Consider the following 17073-nt stretch of genomic DNA (forward strand, 5'->3'; position numbering starts at 1 on the left):
ACTGTGGGGCACTGAGAAGCAAAGCCATGAGGGAAGGTTTGTGGTATGCTGGGGCAGGAGTGGCAGGAGGAAAGCACCCACAGAGAAAGGGGGTCAGTAAGAAATTCTGGGTGGGACAGGGGCATTTCAGGACAAGGACATTTGTTATTCAATCATCACATATTTACACTGGAGCAATGTAAACCTAATTTCAAACAATCAGTAAAGTGGTGTTTGGGACTCTGGGAAGTCAAAAGGAAGGGGCTGTGTTTCATTTCTGGGTCATACAGAGCAGCAAGAAGAGACCCACAGGAGGAGGGCGCAGACAAGCTCAAGCCAGCCAGGAGGCAGACGTAAGCAGAGAAACGAAAACCTCAGAGACTCCACAGAAATCATGGAGAGGAGAATTCTACTTCCTATAGAATAACAGATGGGGGCTTGAGCCAATTTTATTTAAATCTCAAAGACCAAAGTGACTTCAGTTCACATCTTGGTTAAAGATAAATAGGATAAGAAATAAAATTCTTAACTGTAATAGAACCCAAAGACTGGCTATTAGAGGTGGTGAAATTGAGGCCTGTCTATAGAAGTAATGAAGGAAAAAGGGAGAGGAAAGGGAAAGAAGGAAATCACATAAATTAATAAAGTTTTGAAATAAAATTTTACCATCTGGAGGCTATTATGACTTACATGGTAAGTCACTTCTGGATTTCCACAAGAGAAGTCATGTGAGTGAATGTAGAAATACAGATGAGAATTTTAAGTGAGGGGGCTTGATTAGAACTGAGCAGTAGAAGGTTATACAAATCCTTTCCCCCCAGAAAATTTAAATCTATTTAGGGAACTTTATTTCCTGAATAGTTTTCAATCAGATTTTCTTCCCACTGGGGACCACATGTATGGAGACTTTTGGGTTATTGTCAGACCCCAAGCCCACCCACTCACATTTTCTAGTTGCCCATGTGTAACCACATCTAGACTTACGTCACTCGCTGCCTGCCTGGCAGCTTTGGCAGCTCTGATGGGAATCGCATCAGTTCTCAGGTCATATCCCTTCTTGCTCAGGTCTTTCAAGTCTGCTTTGTATATATTCTGAAAGAAAAATGTCATTTAAGTACAACTTAGAGACCATGTTAGTAAAGTCTGGACACACACATCAGCCCGTGAGTCTACCCACACACCTCACTGATATTGTAGGCATTAACTTTAGCCTGGATGAACTGAGGCAGGTCTGCTGGTAGGTTGTATTTGTGAATAATTTCCTCTCCTTTGGCTTTGTAAGCGATCTGAAAGAGATAAAAATGCATAAACAAACAAATAAATAAAGTAGAAAAGTTTAATGGCACTGGAAATAATTTCCTAATGGATCATATTTCACAGAGGCGGTTTTAGGAAGGACACTGTGCATTTGCATATTTATGTGCAAATATCTGTAGGCATTCAAGGTCACGCATACAGTTGCTTAGGACCCTGTCTCAGTGCTTATTAAGTTTTGCAAAGATCCCTCGGAACTTGCAGTAGGAACCTCTGGGCCTAGTTAGGGGCACTTAGTGGCAATTAAGTCCCAAGGAGGTGACTTGATGAAAATGGTAAACTGCAAACACTTTCCTGAGTTCAGCAAAGTGTAATAGGGTAGAATACACCAACCGCCTATGTTATATTTTGTGCGCAGTTAGAGGGACTTAAGGGTGGTTTCGATTATGTGTAACTTTTGTTTTAGTGCTGACTTAAAATATAACTGCTCCCTATTTGATATACTCATTCTTTCTGGTCTTTCCTAGAAATAGGCTTGTAGTTTTTGTTGTCATTAAGAGAAGTCCCTCTTACTTTTTCCTTAGAAAGCAATGTCAAATGGCTAAAAGGACAGTCAATACAATATACGTTACTGTAAATACATGAATTAGGCATGCTTTCTTAATGAACAGCTGGGGAATTGTACAGATGCTTGTGTAATTGGGTATCCATATTGTATAATAACTAGAGGTGATCAGTACATTTGAAATATAAATGTATTTGTATTAGTTAACATCTATTAACATATAGATAGGATTAACACTTACATCACTCCTCTGGGCCTGATTAATTTTAGACTGTACTGTAATTGGAGCATCTTCAATCGAGGTAAACTTGAGTGTGTCCGGATGTTGGCGATATTTTTTCTGTTCGGCAAATCAAAAACAGAAAAACAACTTTGTTTTTCACTGAACATTAATATGTCAAAATCCTTGACATTTATTTTGAAGTGACAAGGAAGATTTCTTTCATGATTTTAAAATGTAAAAATACTAGATTCTTGATTGGCTTGATGAATGCAATACAAAAGTCAGTATTTTAAAAAATCCATTTAATTGTGGATGGTTTGGGACAGCACAGACACATATACTGCTCTCAGGAACCAGACTCCTTTCTTAATTTCTTGCCTATGACATGAAAGAAGATACCCTCAGCTAAGCAGAATCCAGAAACATTACAGAGTTTTCTAAAGGTTTGACAGAAAAGCAAGCAAGGAGATTTGGAGTGTCTTTGCATGACACAAACAAGTTCTCTTTTTCCCTGTTATTCCATCAGCGAATGGCATCAAGAAGCTGTCTGATTGAAGGAGGAGGAATTGAGGAACTAGGCCAACAGCTAGGAATTATTATTAAGAGAGACAGGACTTTTGCTCTGCAAGCCTTAATGTGGTTAGTACATAAGTTATCACCAAAGCGCTAAAGGGGCACTGCAGAGGAGACCCTGGGGAGGTGTGCCCACTGGGAGCTGACAGCTTCTGGCTACCTTATTCCTGTATTCGTCTCTATTTTCCCAGTCCTCTTCCTTTGTGCATATTGTACATCCCAGTTAGTATCATCACTCTTTCAGCTTCAGACTTCTAAAAACCATTACCTAGAACTTTCTTCTGGAAGATCTTTGAGCAGACAAAATGGTTTTCATCGAAAACAAAATACTGAACAAAACGTAAAACTTGAGTGTGGAAGACAACCCTCGTACCACACCTCTGTCCTTTGTGTAGTCTGCCCTCCTTGCGGATGTACTCACCTGACAGCAGTGAGTCTTCAACTGTCATGGAGGAGGGACACATAACCTTGCTGCCTTATGAGCCTCAAGATCATCACTATTTTTTCTAACACTGAATTTATATTTTACTTCAAAGCCAACCAGAATATGATATAGGAAATAATTCTCCAAAGACAATTTCTATAATGGCTGCATTTTTCATAATCACACAAAAAAAGAAACCATCCACACATCCCCCAACAGGTGAAACAATAATAACAATGTGGTATGTATTATGCTGGGGCAAAAGTAACTGTAGTTCTTGCCATTACTTTTAATGTCAAAACTGCAATTACTTTTGTACCAACCTAATGAATCCACACAAAAGATTACTACTCAATAATTTAAAAAAACCAAATTATAAGCAGAAACGTGGATGAATCACAGAAACATTACATGAAGTGAAAGAAGCCAGATACAAAAGAAATTTCTAGAAAAGATAAAACTTTAGAGACAGAATGCAAATCAGTGGTTGCCTGGGGCTGAAGGTGAGAGCTGCAATTTTGTGGGGAAGCTTTCTGGGGTGCTAGCAGCATTTTAAAATTCAGTTGCAGTGATGACTGCACAATTACATGAATTTATTAAAACTTGTCAAAGTGTACACTTAACATGAGGGACTTTTGTCATATGCAAGTTATACCTTAATAAAATTATTAAAAATATTTCTATAATGAATGGTTAACATGAATGGTTAACAAGTTATACCTTAATAAAATTGTTAAACATATTTCCATAATGAATGGTTAACAAAAATGATTTTGGTAATATAAAGGTTTGTGCTGGTCTACCCAGGTAATTCACTTGGTAAGCTCTTTTCCTCAGCAACAGTGACTGAGAATGAAGCAATGAAGGAGCACTGCCCATGGTTTAGAGAACTTTAACACAATATAGTCACCACTCTCCCTCTGACACACCCAGTGGCTTTACCTCATTGAGGATGTCTGAAGCTCGCTTGGCCTTTTCCATTTCTAAGGACCCAAAAGGCACCCAGCCACAACCTTTCATCCAGCTATTGTAGTCAGCTTTGTATTCAACCTAAAACACCAAGAGAAAGGTTACATTTCTTTGCTGTGTCAACATCATTATGCAAAATCATCAATGTTTTACCCAAAACAATGTTTTTGAGATTTCTGACCAGCTTCCTTACTCCAGACATTAAGGTTATTTTATATATTTCTTTGGTGAGATATAGTAACAGCTCTTAGATTTTTGCTTTCCTTCTAACTGGCGTATGTTCCATTTCATCCTTATTTCCAACTTAATGGAAGCATGTGGTACTCTAATTCCAACCTGGAAAATGCTCAAGTCAAATTTGCACTTCAAAGAAGTGAAATTGTCAGTTAACCAAATGTGAGACGTTTGTTCACTGGAACTTTAAGTATTATGTTTCTATCAAATTAAAATAGAAGGCCACATTGAAGGTGGATTATTTGCTCATTTTCTAATTTCCTAATTACATAAGACTTAATAGAATTATTTGTACTAAGTGTTTGCCCACATGGCCCTTCATGTGTACTGGTCAACTTTGGAGTGTTTCTACATTGGCTAACAAAACACTTTAAAATAGTTGCACTCGTTAATTTGATAAGAGAGCGGTTATTATTTGGAATTGGTCCTAGTTGGGGCACAGTTACTTGATGCTATTAAAGTAATGAGCTACTCTTGTTGTCTGAGCATAGGTGGTACCAAAAATTTACATTTTAGATACAAAATTCAAACTGTTGTTTTTACTCTGGGCCTTTTAAGTAGAATGGAAAATCAAGAAAGCATTTAGTTCCTGCCCTTCAGAGGCTTATGATCTATTTGGGATGAAAAAACATAACAAAATCAAACTAATAACAAGTAGAATAACAATGCATAATATAGAATTCTTAGTGGTAGGAATGTAAAATTTTGCAGCCGCTGCAGAAAATAGTATGGTGGTTCCTCTACAAATAAAAAATAGAGCTACCGTGTGATCCAACTATTCAACTTCTGGGTTTATACTCAAGAGAATTGAAACCAGGATCTCAAAGAGATATTCACATGCCCATATTCATAGCAGCATTATTCAAAATAGCTTTAAGGTGGAAGCAACCCAAATGTCTACCAACGGACGAATGGGCGAATAAAATGTGGCATATCCATACAATAGAATATTATTCACCCTTAAAAAGGAAGGAAATTCTGATACATGCTACAACATGGATGAACCTTGAGGACATTTTGCTAAGTGAAATAAGCCAATCACAAAGAGATAAATACTGTATGACTTCACATATATGAGGTATCTAGGGTTAGTCAAACTTAGAAACAGAGCATAGATAGGTGGTTGCCACAAGCTAGGGGAAGAAGGAAAATGGGAGTTGCTGTTTAATGAATACAGAATTTCAGTTTGGGAAGATGAAAAGGCTCTGGAGATTGGTTGTACAGCAATGTTAATACACTTAACACCACTGAACTGTATACTTGAAAACTGCAAAGGTGGTAAATTTATGTTATGTGTATTTTATCACATTTTAAAAAATAGAATTATTAGGATGAAGTATTCAGTTGTGGAGTTTGGACAAATTAATTTGCTTAAAGAAGCTCTGATCTGCAGAAAAAACCATTATTATAAATATTTATGTTAAATGATATATTTCTTTTCAGATAGAAATCTATGTAAAGATCATTGATAATGATGAATGTGATGATTATGATAATAGTGATGATAGATACTGAATGTTTATTGAGAATTCACCAGGGCCTGGCACCATGCTAAGTATTTTGCATGCATTTATATCCTCCAAACAATGTTTTTGATTTATTTCCATTTTACAGAAGAGGACTCTAGACTTAGCAAGGTTGATAACTTTCCCCGAGGGAAACAGTGATGGGGTGCATGCCAGATCAGTTCTTCCTAACATTGAAAGGCATGTTCTTAGAGAACCACAAGGGTCGTTTGCTTCCATACATAGGACAATGCAGATACCTCTGAGAAGTGCAAAAACCTCACTCAACTTTGAAGCCATTTCAGTTTCCGTCTTTTTAAAAGAGGGGCTACAGAAACCCTGGTTACTCACATCGCTCTGTAGTGCATACGCCTTCTTGGCAAGGTCTACATTGATGCTATCGGGCGGGTAGCTGTAACTGTGTAAGATGTGCTTATAATCAACGTCGCTGGCAATTGCCTGAGATTTCTTAGCTTGAGTGACTTGGAGCATATCAAGAGGTGCTGTGTAGATAGTTTTTGACTTTTCATAATCTTTTCGATATTCGCGCTGTGAATAGGAAATTATCATTTATTATCACAAATCCTCAGTGGATTTCCAGAAAAGACAGAGATCTTCCATAAACAATAAATACAAGTTAGAGAAAGAGTCAAACATCTGAGTAGCTATTTTGCCCAAAAACATGTTCATATGTTACATACCGTTGAAATTCCCCCAAAAAGCACACATGGGCAGATCTCAGATCAATGAGAAACTGTCTGGGTCACAGCAGAAAATGGGCCACAGCTTCTGCTTCAGTCAGGAACAGGAATGATTTTATTCTAAAACAGGGTTTCTCAAGGACCACTAACAAGTGTTACTATTATTAATGTAATTTAACCTATGAAGAGTTTTCAGTAAAGAAGCATCTTTTAATTGTAATGAAAACCATATGACACTTTGATTTTAATAAAATGACTACTTAATACACAGGGCTGTAGGCTTAGTTTCTTGGCTGGATAGAGTCATTTTTGAATGGATAGTCAACTGCTTTTTAACCTATCATCGAAAGGCGATAAGCCCCACTGAGAATCTCAAAGGTTGTTTTCATATCAAGTTCAATTTGAGCAACAATTTAAAAGAAGCTTCAGATTGCAGCAGTTAAAAGACTTCATGGGAGAAAAGTTTGAGAAACTGAGCCATTAAAATAACATTGGCCCTTCCATACAGCGTTATAAACCAAATGTACTGACTGGGCCTCAAGGGCTCCCTTCATTGTCTGGTTTTCTGGAACGGCTAGACAAGGTGCTAATTGGGTCTAATTCCCAGCTTCATTATATCCAGTCACCAATTACTTTGACAGAAAAATTTTGATCCACTGCCTTTAAGAAAACTCTAAATTCATCCTAGTTCTCCATGGTCACGTATGTGTTAGAGACAGTGACCTAAGCTGGCAAGTACAGATGCGCACTACAAATCTTCTGTAACAATTCCTTTTGCAAACAATCTGATCTTTTGGCTTTCTAAGGGAACTTGATCTTCCTTCTCACATTTTGTGGGTGGTCATTTTCACTGAATACATTTATTACTTAACTATAAAATTGAGACCCTGGTTTATAAAAATAAAGTATGGAAACTTTCTGATAGTTTGCAACAACATTGAAAACAACCGTTTGTCTTCATTAGAAATAAACCGATAAAGCAACATTGCAACAGCAGTAGGTGTGTGGAAGTATTTTGAAGAAATTGTTGTTACTGTTTTGTTCATGTTCACACCAGCTGACACATACCAGTACATATAAAATGTTGTCAAAGATCCAAAGGGCTTTAAAAGATTCTTTTTAAAAAGCCATGCATATTCTATATCTGCAGCTTAGCATTTTGCCTGGATATTACATGAGAATGACTCATTTGCTATGTGTTTTGGTCATCTATCAATTAACAAATGTTTATTGGGCATTTATTATGTGCCTACTGCTGGGTTCTGTGATAGGAATAAAAACAAAAGATAAAAATACACATGCTATCAATGGGGAGTTATATCCTTCTTGAGTTGAGGAGACTCAGCTAGTGAACAAGATAGTAATATAAGTGAGCACTACATACTGACATAATCCACTGTGAAGTTACTAGAGAAAATTACAGAATTAGAAGTTTTAAAGTGCTATGTGATGACAGAATAAATGCAAAATGAATTAAAGAGGTATGTATAGATCATCATATAAAAGCATGGTTAAAACTAAATGACACAAACACCCTTCTCTTTCATCATAAAAAACGAGTATCTGCAAGCTACACTGAACATTCTCAGCACTCTTAAGGGATTCATTCTCTAAACATTTTATACACAATATATACTACAGTTTACAATAGTAGATGTTTGTCTCTCTGTAGTAAGAATTTTAACTGGAAAATGTTACATGGCCCATAGACAAGCCTTAAGGAACCCATGAGTTCACCAGAATTCAGGCAAAAGGCATGAAAAGAAATGTTCATTTTCGGCCGGGTGTGGTGGCTCAAGCCTGTAATCCCAGCACTTTGGGAGGCCGAGACGGGCGGATCACGAGGTCAGGAGATCGAGACCATCCTGGCGAACACGGTGAAACCCCGTCTCTACTAAAAAATACAAAAACTAGCCGGGCGAGGTGGCGGGCGCCTGTAGTCCCAGCTACTTGGGAGGCTGAGGCAGGAGAATGGCGTAAACCCGGGAGGCGGAGCTTGCAGTGAGCTGAGATCCGGCCACTGCACTCCAGCCTGGGCGACAGAGCGAGACTCCGCCTCAAAAAAAAAAAAAAAAAAAAAAAAGAAATGTCCATTTTCTAGATAGATGACTCAAATCTTTTATCCGAGTCTCAAAGGGGTTTATAATCAATGGAGTCTTTTTCTTGGATCTAGACCAAACTCATTACTAAAGTCAATGAAGAAAAATGATACTGTATTAAGACTTTTGTGACTCACAGATGTCTTCCAAAGTAAAGACAGTTTGAAAATGTATCATTTTAAAAATTATTTTTCAATTAGAAGAAAATATGAAAATATTTAGTGTTTTCCAAAAGGTTTTAAGAATATAATCAATATTCTATTAAATATTAATGCATACATTTTTCAAAGTGAATGAATATCAGTACAAATCAGCAATTTCTCCCCTCAAATGTGGGAGGTGCAATGATCCAGGGCATCATTCTAAAGTTCTCTACAGCAGTACTTCTGTGAACGTGAAAGAGCCCATGCTCATGAAATCCTTTTCCACACTACTACCCTTGGGCATCGTGGCAGGGAGTTCATCTTGAAAACAAGACACATTCACAAAGACACTCACATCACTCTGGTTTTTGGCTGTCTTCAAGGAGTGCAGTATCTTGGGATCATCATTAATGCTGAGCGCCCCAATCATTTTCCCTTTGCTCTTCTCATAGTCTTTCTTGTACATCACCTGCGAAGACATCACACATGCCAGATCCCACTCCCCAGGTGTCCCTGAGGCCACCCTGTCCAGGTCCCCAGGCCACACTCACATCACTGGTGTTCTTGGTGTTGGCTTTGGCTGCCAACAGGGGAATGGCGTCCACTTTAATGTCAAACTTCTTGGCTTTGCTCTTCTCCCAGTCTTGCTTATAAAGATTCTGGACAGAAAAATTCAGCAAAGGAATGATAAGAACAACATTAAACATAGTGTAATCCGGTAAAAAAATAAAAATATACTGAAAACTTGTGTATATATAGACTTACTTCTCCTATAAATACTATATTTATCAAATTGTAGTGTAAGTATTGATTTATCTATCATTCAGTTTCTTTCTCCCTACCACTAAATAAGTATCAACTACTCTTTTTAATGTTCTGTAAACTTTCTAAACACTCTGCTATCCTGATTTATAGAAGGATGCTATAAAATGACAACCACTTGGAGAAGGTGAAATGTGACATTTACATGGGAAAGATGTTGTAAAACTCCAGGGAATAGCACACGGGTAATTGGAGATCTTCTGGTGGTAACAGAGACCATAGAAAATGAAATCTGATAGCTAAGGAGGAGTCTTAAGAGCATTTTGGCCTTAAAAGCTCCACTTACATGGTAACAATCTTAACAGTTGTTTATCTGCACAATTCCTAGTCTTGTCTTTTAACATTTATAACATTTTCTCTTTTCATGCACACCAAACATAGGCTTCTGTGGCTTTGGTACTTACATCACTCAGATTGTAGGCATTGACTCTGTGTTGGATAAACTGTGGAGCATCTGCTGGTACATGGCACTTGAACTTCTCACCTTCATGTTTTGCTTTGTAATTCAGCTGAAAAACAAAGGATATTCGAACAGTTCAGGGGAACTTCTTTGAGTTTATTTAGGACAGCGTATACAGCTCAGGTATTAGTGCCCTTTTTAGAAAAATGCCTCAAAGCGATACTCAATTCAGCCAAAGTCTCGCACAGGATTCAAACTGTCATTCCCTATCTCAGGGACTGTGGCACAGTCCTTCTTTATCCTTGGGGGATACTTTTCAAGACCCTCCAGTAGCTGCCTGAAATCATGGATGGCACTGAACCCTATATATACTATGTTCTTTCCTATACATATATACCTGTGATAAAGTTTAATTTATTTGTTAGGCACAATAAGAGATTAACAACAATCACTAATAGAAAAATTATAATAATATACTGTAATAAAAGTTATGTGAATGTGGTTTGTCTCATTCAAAGTATCTTACTGTATGTTTTCACCCTTCTTGATAAAGAAGGGACAAAGAGGGATGGTGTGAGATTTCATCATGCTACTCAGAACAACATTCAATTTAAGACTTATGAATTGGTTCCGGAATTTTATGAATTTCTGGAAAATATGAATTTAACTTCATATTTTTGGGACATGGTTGACTGCAGGTAACTGAAATTATGGAAAGTAAAAGCGTGGATAAGGGGGATTGCTGTGTAACCATACTTTGGGCTGCCGGCTGCCATTGCATAGATTCTGTTATATACACGGGAACACATTTCTGATCTACACTGCTAGGCTGTGTCTGGAGAACATGAACTTCTGTAATTAAAGCACTAACAAAAATAATAATTGTAAACAAAATGCTAGCACAGTTTAAAAGATATGTAAATTGTTATTATTTTTGAGACAGGGTCTGGCTCCATCATCCAGGCTGGAGTGCAGTGACACAATCTCAGCTCACTGCAACCTCCACCTCCAAGGCTCAAGCGATACCCCCACCTCAGCCTCCTGAGTAGCTGAGACTACAGCCATGCGCCACCGTACCCAGCTAATTTTTAAAATATTTTTGTAGAGATGGGGTTTTGCCATGTTGCCCAGGCTGGTTTCAAACTCCTAGGCTCAAGTGATCTGCCTGCCTCGGCCTCCCAAAATGCTGGGATCACAGGCATGAGCCACTGCACCTGGCTGTGAATTCTTACTTAAAATATTAAACACAGAACTTTATTTAAATGTTTTAAAATGTGACGTTAGGTGTAAGGAGTTGAGTGTAACGAATGGATGAGACTGTATAATTTTGGAGCCAAAGGCAAAAATGCACAAGACTGAGAACTATGCAAGAAGGAATTCCAAGGCAGAGTCCATTGCCTACCTAAGCCAATAAGAAGAGTGATTGATAGTGACTGTGACCGCATACAGCACTATATTTCTCTGCAGCTTGCAGAGTTCAGCTAGATCAGTGATGTTAGTGTTTAGCTGTTCTTTATTGGAACACAAAATATTAAGATGCTCGGAAAAGTGGCACATGAGCTGAAATGACTTCTGGGTTATACTGATGCCATTCTCCTCTTTACTAATTGGGTATGAGCTAATTTGTGTCATTAAAACATATTTTATAGTAGGACAAACTGTATCTTTCACTTTCCTGTCTTGAGAAGGGTGTACCTCTCCAGGACTTAGCTATGTTAGCACCTTGCTGTTCAAAGAGTAGCCTACCAATCACAGCATCAGCATCACCTAGGAGCTTATTAGAAAGTCAGAATATGGAGTCCCCCAGATCTACTGAATCAGAATCCGTACTTCAACAGGGTCAGTAGGCGATTGCATGAATGTGGATGTCTGAGAAGCACTGCTGCTTTTCCCCTGATCTTGGCGTGACTGGACCACGCTTGTCTTAGACTTTCTTTGACCACTCAATCCAAAGTGCCCATCCAGTTCTTTCTTTGATGTCATCCCACTTAAATTCTGTGGCATCATTCTATATTAGTTTTCTTGTCATTGTTCAATGTCTGTCTTGTTACTGCACCCTTTCTTTTTGTAAAGTCTTTGTTAGCAAATTCAAGAATAGGAAATATTTGCCTTGTCCTACACAAATAGATGCTTCTGTTGTCACTGTTTATTTAAGTTGGCATAGAGTTTTAGTGTGCATGTGACAGATCCTAATGAATAAGACAGTCCCACTAAAAATCGGTGAGTTATTAAAAAATATTTTTATTATTGTCTAACACAACTTTCCTCAGGCTACAATTCAATCTAGCAGCCTCATTTGTGTTTTATTAACAAATCTTGAAAAATAATAATATTGGGATGGTAGCTAAGCCCATGAAGATTAAGCATGTAAATGCTTACATTTTAAACGAGCAAAGCACTCTGGGTCACCCACGCTTGCATAAATCAAAGCACTTACATCACTAAGCTGTTTTGTGTTGAGTTGGGCTTGCAACAGTACAGGAGTATCAGTGACTGCCGTGAATTTGGTCTTATCTGGATGAACTTTGTAGGTATGCTAGAAAAGAAGATGTTCTTTAATGAAATTTATAATGTATTTATACATTATAATGTATTAATATATTCTTGGTTATACATATGCTAACATAAAAAATGGTTCCAGGTCAAAACGAAGTTTATTTTGTTCCTGAAAATTTAGTTGATGCGTTTACATTCTCACTTCTCTGTCTGTCTCTCTCTTTTTCCTTTGATCCCCACCTCCCAAGTTGCCTCTGGTCTGCCTACAGCAACTCAGCAACCAGATTAGCCTTCCCCTGCTGAAGTCTTAGTGACTCTTTAGTGAACTTGGTATTCAGTCTCAATTGCACGTTGGCTTATGATCCCTACAGAATCCATCCCCTCCTTCATCTCCAACCATTTCAACTCTTACTACTGCCCTCCTCCCCAGTACATTTCAGCCACCCCATCCTTTCAATTCCTTAAATACTGAGCTTGTTCTTTCCTTAGGCCATTCTTCCCTGCTGCTCTTCCGCTCACCTTGGCCTGGCTGGTCATGCCTGTTTTAGACCTTCCTTGACCACCCAACCTAAGATGCCCATCCGGTCACTCTCTCACACATTGTCCTATTTTAATTCTGTATCATCATCCTATTTTAGTTTTCTTATCATTGCTTGACATCTTTCTTATTTCTGTGCTCCTTCCTTTGTTTATTGTCTCCTCCGCTAAGTGGGAGCTCAAGAGGTTGCTGGCTTTTTCCCTGTCTTTCTCAGCACCAAGGAAAGTGCCTGGCCCAGGACGGCTTCTCACATGAATTTGTTAAATAATGAACACCTATCTCAAACCTGCATGTCCTTCTTTTGCCCCAAATTCGTGTAGATATAAACTCATGGAAGTTAAGATCTATAAAATCTGAAATTATTTTGTAACAAATCGCCTTCCTCATCATAATTGTTGTGTTTCCCGGTTCCACCCCAAAACCAAAATGTTAAGTGTAATTATCTCCTTCTAATCACTAGATATTAGCATTTAAACTCCTGCTAAATTTACCACTAGATGTCACAAGAATCCCAAGCCCAATTTCAATAATTCAGGGCAGATAACTCACATCTTTACACTGGTCCAGCTTCTTGATTGCTTCATATTCTTGTGTTATTGTCTGAGGGAAATAGCATTTTCCTTTATCTTCTTCATATTCTGCTTTGTAACTTTTCTGTAATGAGAAAAACCAAAAATAGATCATGATTGTTATGGCTGTCAAACAATGTCACTGTGAGGCATGAACCATTGTCTTCAAACTTACGTCACTGTTTTGAGCTGCAACTTTCATGCAGTGTGTGTGATATGGGTCCTCAAAGCTGCCTACATAATGTCCCAAAATATTCTTTACATATAAGTCTTTATATTTAGCCTGAAAAATAAAACAAATGTAATTCAAGTTAACAGTCATTTGTTGAACAGTAGCAAAGCCCTCCAACCCGAGAGGTAACCGTGGCTTTTCCAACCTCACTGAAGTTCTTCAGCTGTGTATCAAGTTGATATTTTGGGGTCTCGCAGTAGTTCATACTCTTTGCCTTTGTCTTCTCGTAGTTTTCCTTGTATAATCTCTGTTAAAGGAAAAAGAAATTAAACCAAAAAGAAAGAAAAATATACCTCATAAAGTAAAAGCCATTCGTATCACTGCTATGCTTTAACTGAAGGGGCAAAATGTATGTTTTCGCACCATAGATTTTCCACAAAGCAGAAAAGTAGAATAGATGTGGTAGAGGCTCATGCCTTATATAATCTCATCTGCTAATGATCATAAAGATGTTTATGTTACTTGTCCTAATATTTTTTCAGAGTGAATAACTTAAAGCACACCAATGCTGCTATTTAAGCAAGTTTTTATCTTAAAATAATTCATCTGAATAAGTTTAAAGAAAAATGAATTTGGCTAGGTGCAGGGGCTCACGCCTGTCATCACAGCACTTTGGGAGGCCAAGGTGGGTGGGTCACTCAAGGCCAGGAGTTCGACACCAGCCTGGCCAACGTGATAAAATCCTGTCTCTACTAAAAACACAAAAATTAGCCGGGCCTGATGGTGCATGCCTGTAATCCCAGCTACTTGGGAAACTGAGGCAGGAGAATCATTTGAACCTGGGAGGCAGAGATTGCAGTGAACCGAGATCGTGACACTGCAGCCCAGCCTGGACAACAGAGCGAGAGCCTGTCTTGAAAGAAAGGAAGAAGAAAGAAAGAGAGAGAGAGAGCGAGTGAGAAGGAGAAAAGGAGAGGAGAGAAGGAGAGAAAGGAGAGAAAGAAAGGAGGAGAGAAAGAAAGAAAGAAGGGGAGAAAGAGAAGGAAAGAAAGAAAGAAAGAAAGAGAGAGAGAAAGAAAGGAAAAAATGAGTTTAAGAATCGATGCAAAATGAGGTAAAAGGTATGAGGTAAACCTTAGATAATTAAGCACAGTCCTGGAAGAGTATTCCATTGAGCACTGGGTGAAAACGCATTTTGTAACACCTCTGGAAGCTGGCTTTTATCATTAAGTCCTAACAGTTTTCTTTAGAGCAATAATAAATGAAAAGATTATTTGTATTTCTTTTTTGCTAGGAATTAGGAAAGCAATCTCTGTGAAGTTTTATCTTCTTTTTTATTTTTTTGTTTGATTTCCAACTTTTAAGTCCAGTTGTACATGTGCAGGATTGCGGGTTTGTTGCATAGGTAAGTGTGTGCCATGGTAGTTTGCTGCACGGATCATCCCATCACCTAGGAATTAAGCCCAGTATCAATTAGCTATTCTTCCTGATGCTCTCTCCCCTCCCCCAGCCTCCAACAGTGTGTGTTGTACCCCCCATGTATCCATGTGTTCTCAACATTCAACTCCCACATATAAGTAAGAACATGAGGTATTTGATTTTCTGTTCCTGCATTACTTTGCTGAAGATAATGGCTTCCAGCTCCATCCATGTCCCTGCAAAGGACATGCATGATCTGATTCTATTTTACTGCTGCATAGTATTCCATGGTGTATCTGTATCACATTTTCTTTATCCAATCTATCATTGTTGATTCCTTGTCTTTGCTATTGTGAATAGTGCTGCAATGAACATATGTGTTCAAATATCTTTATAATAGAATGATTTATATTCCTTTGGGTATATACCCAGTAATGGGATTGGTGGGTCATATTTTATTTTTAATAAGTATGTTAAAGTCTTTAAAATAAGATCAATATTCTATAAATTTCTTAAAATAAAATGCTTTGATTTTGAGTTTATGCCTTATGTAGTTTTTCTTACTTTGCCCTTCAACTAAGTTCCTTACTTTTTTCATTTTTCTATATATATTTTTGCAAACTACCTGAATCAGTTTAGGGCATTGGGTGAATATACACATGCACATGTACCTATACTTACACATATTAAGCTCATTTCTAGGAAAAACAGTAAAAACAATGATATTGCCAGAATATTTTTCCTCCTAATAAAACAGAGGGCATTAAGGAGATTAAGGAAATTTTGAAGTATTCACTGACATCAAAGGCATCAACAAGAATAAGGAAGTTCATCTTCCTTTACCACCTGGGTGAAGCTTTCACGTGTGATTTGTCATCCTGAATCCGAGATTTCAGTTAGGCTAATGTCCACCCAAGGTTATATTAAACAGCAACTTTGTGGTTACGTCTGAAAATAGGGGTGAATTATAAAGACACTCACGTCACTCTGGTTTTTGGCCACCTTCAAGGAGTGCAGCATCTTGGGATCGTCATTAATGCTGAGGGCTCCAATCATTTTCCCTTTGTTTTTTTCATAGTCTTTCTTGTACATCACCTGCAAAGACATCACATGTGCCAGATCCCACTCACCAGGTGTCCCTGAGGCCACCCTGTCCAGGTCCCCAGGTCCCCAGGCCACACTCACATCGCTGGTGTTCTTGGTGTTGGCTTTGGCTGCCAACAGGGGAATGGCGTCCACTTTAATGTCAAACTTCTTGGCTTTGCTCTTCTCCCAGTCTTGCTTATAAAGATTCTGGACAGAAAAATTCAGCAAAGGAATTGGCAAAAGTGATACACATGTCATGACCTTTAAAGACTAATGGGTAACTAAACACCTTGTCTTAATACAAAATAAATGGGCCCTTTTTATTGTCTAGGACATCATGCATATTTTAAACATTTCTTCTCAAGCTGGAGCTATTAATTCTCCAAGATTGGGCTTCTCTACTCTCCATGAGAAATTTTTATCAAGTTAATTTAATTCTAGTTATTATACTAATATTTTATTCCTAATACTGAATGTTTTATAGAGTAGCACAAATATTCTACAGTTAACTTATTTTTTTATGATATAAAAGGCATCACTTTCATTTGACCTCTAAGTTCTCTGCAAAGGTTATTTCATAAATCATTGCAACACTCATTGATGCCAGATAATCTTAGTACTCATTTATAGAATTATTGAAGGAATTGAGAACCCCAAGGATAATTTAACTTTTTTACAAAATTAAGTTTGAAGAATGAAGGAAAGAAATGGATATGTGGACTTCTGCCCTTTCAATCCCCTATATCTTTATTCATGAACGTTCTCATACATGTAGAAATAAGTATCATTTGTGTGAAATAAGGGACATTATAAGCCCAGGGAATAAATGAATTATAGTATAATTTAAATGAATATATGGCTAAAAGATCTACCATTAAAAATTGTAATTAAGCATACATGAG

General features: G+C 37.8%; 1 protein-coding gene across 25 annotated transcripts in view; it reads right to left on the bottom strand.

Annotated features, from left to right (window-relative positions):
• The window catches only part of NEB (nebulin), a 232162-nt gene that overhangs the window by 181660 nt on the left and 33429 nt on the right, over window positions 1-17073 (bottom strand). For all 25 annotated transcript variants that reach the window (XM_030916035.1, XM_030916012.1, XM_030916034.1 and 22 more), the window contains exons 19-32: window positions 16271-16378; window positions 16067-16180; window positions 13872-13973; window positions 13670-13777; window positions 13475-13579; window positions 12329-12427; window positions 9896-10000; window positions 9221-9328; window positions 9025-9138; window positions 6078-6275; window positions 3961-4068; window positions 2040-2138; window positions 1161-1265; window positions 964-1071 (exon numbers count right to left, since the gene is read on the bottom strand). In XM_030916035.1, the coding sequence (XP_030771895.1) occupies window positions 964-1071; window positions 1161-1265; window positions 2040-2138; window positions 3961-4068; window positions 6078-6275; window positions 9025-9138; window positions 9221-9328; window positions 9896-10000; window positions 12329-12427; window positions 13475-13579; window positions 13670-13777; window positions 13872-13973; window positions 16067-16180; window positions 16271-16378 (1581 nt within the window). The remainder of the gene's footprint in view (window positions 1-963; window positions 1072-1160; window positions 1266-2039; window positions 2139-3960; window positions 4069-6077; window positions 6276-9024; window positions 9139-9220; window positions 9329-9895; window positions 10001-12328; window positions 12428-13474; window positions 13580-13669; window positions 13778-13871; window positions 13974-16066; window positions 16181-16270; window positions 16379-17073) is intronic.

This window comes from Rhinopithecus roxellana, chromosome 14 (assembly GCF_007565055.1).
Source record: "Rhinopithecus roxellana isolate Shanxi Qingling chromosome 14, ASM756505v1, whole genome shotgun sequence".
NCBI lineage: Eukaryota > Metazoa > Chordata > Mammalia > Primates > Cercopithecidae > Rhinopithecus > Rhinopithecus roxellana.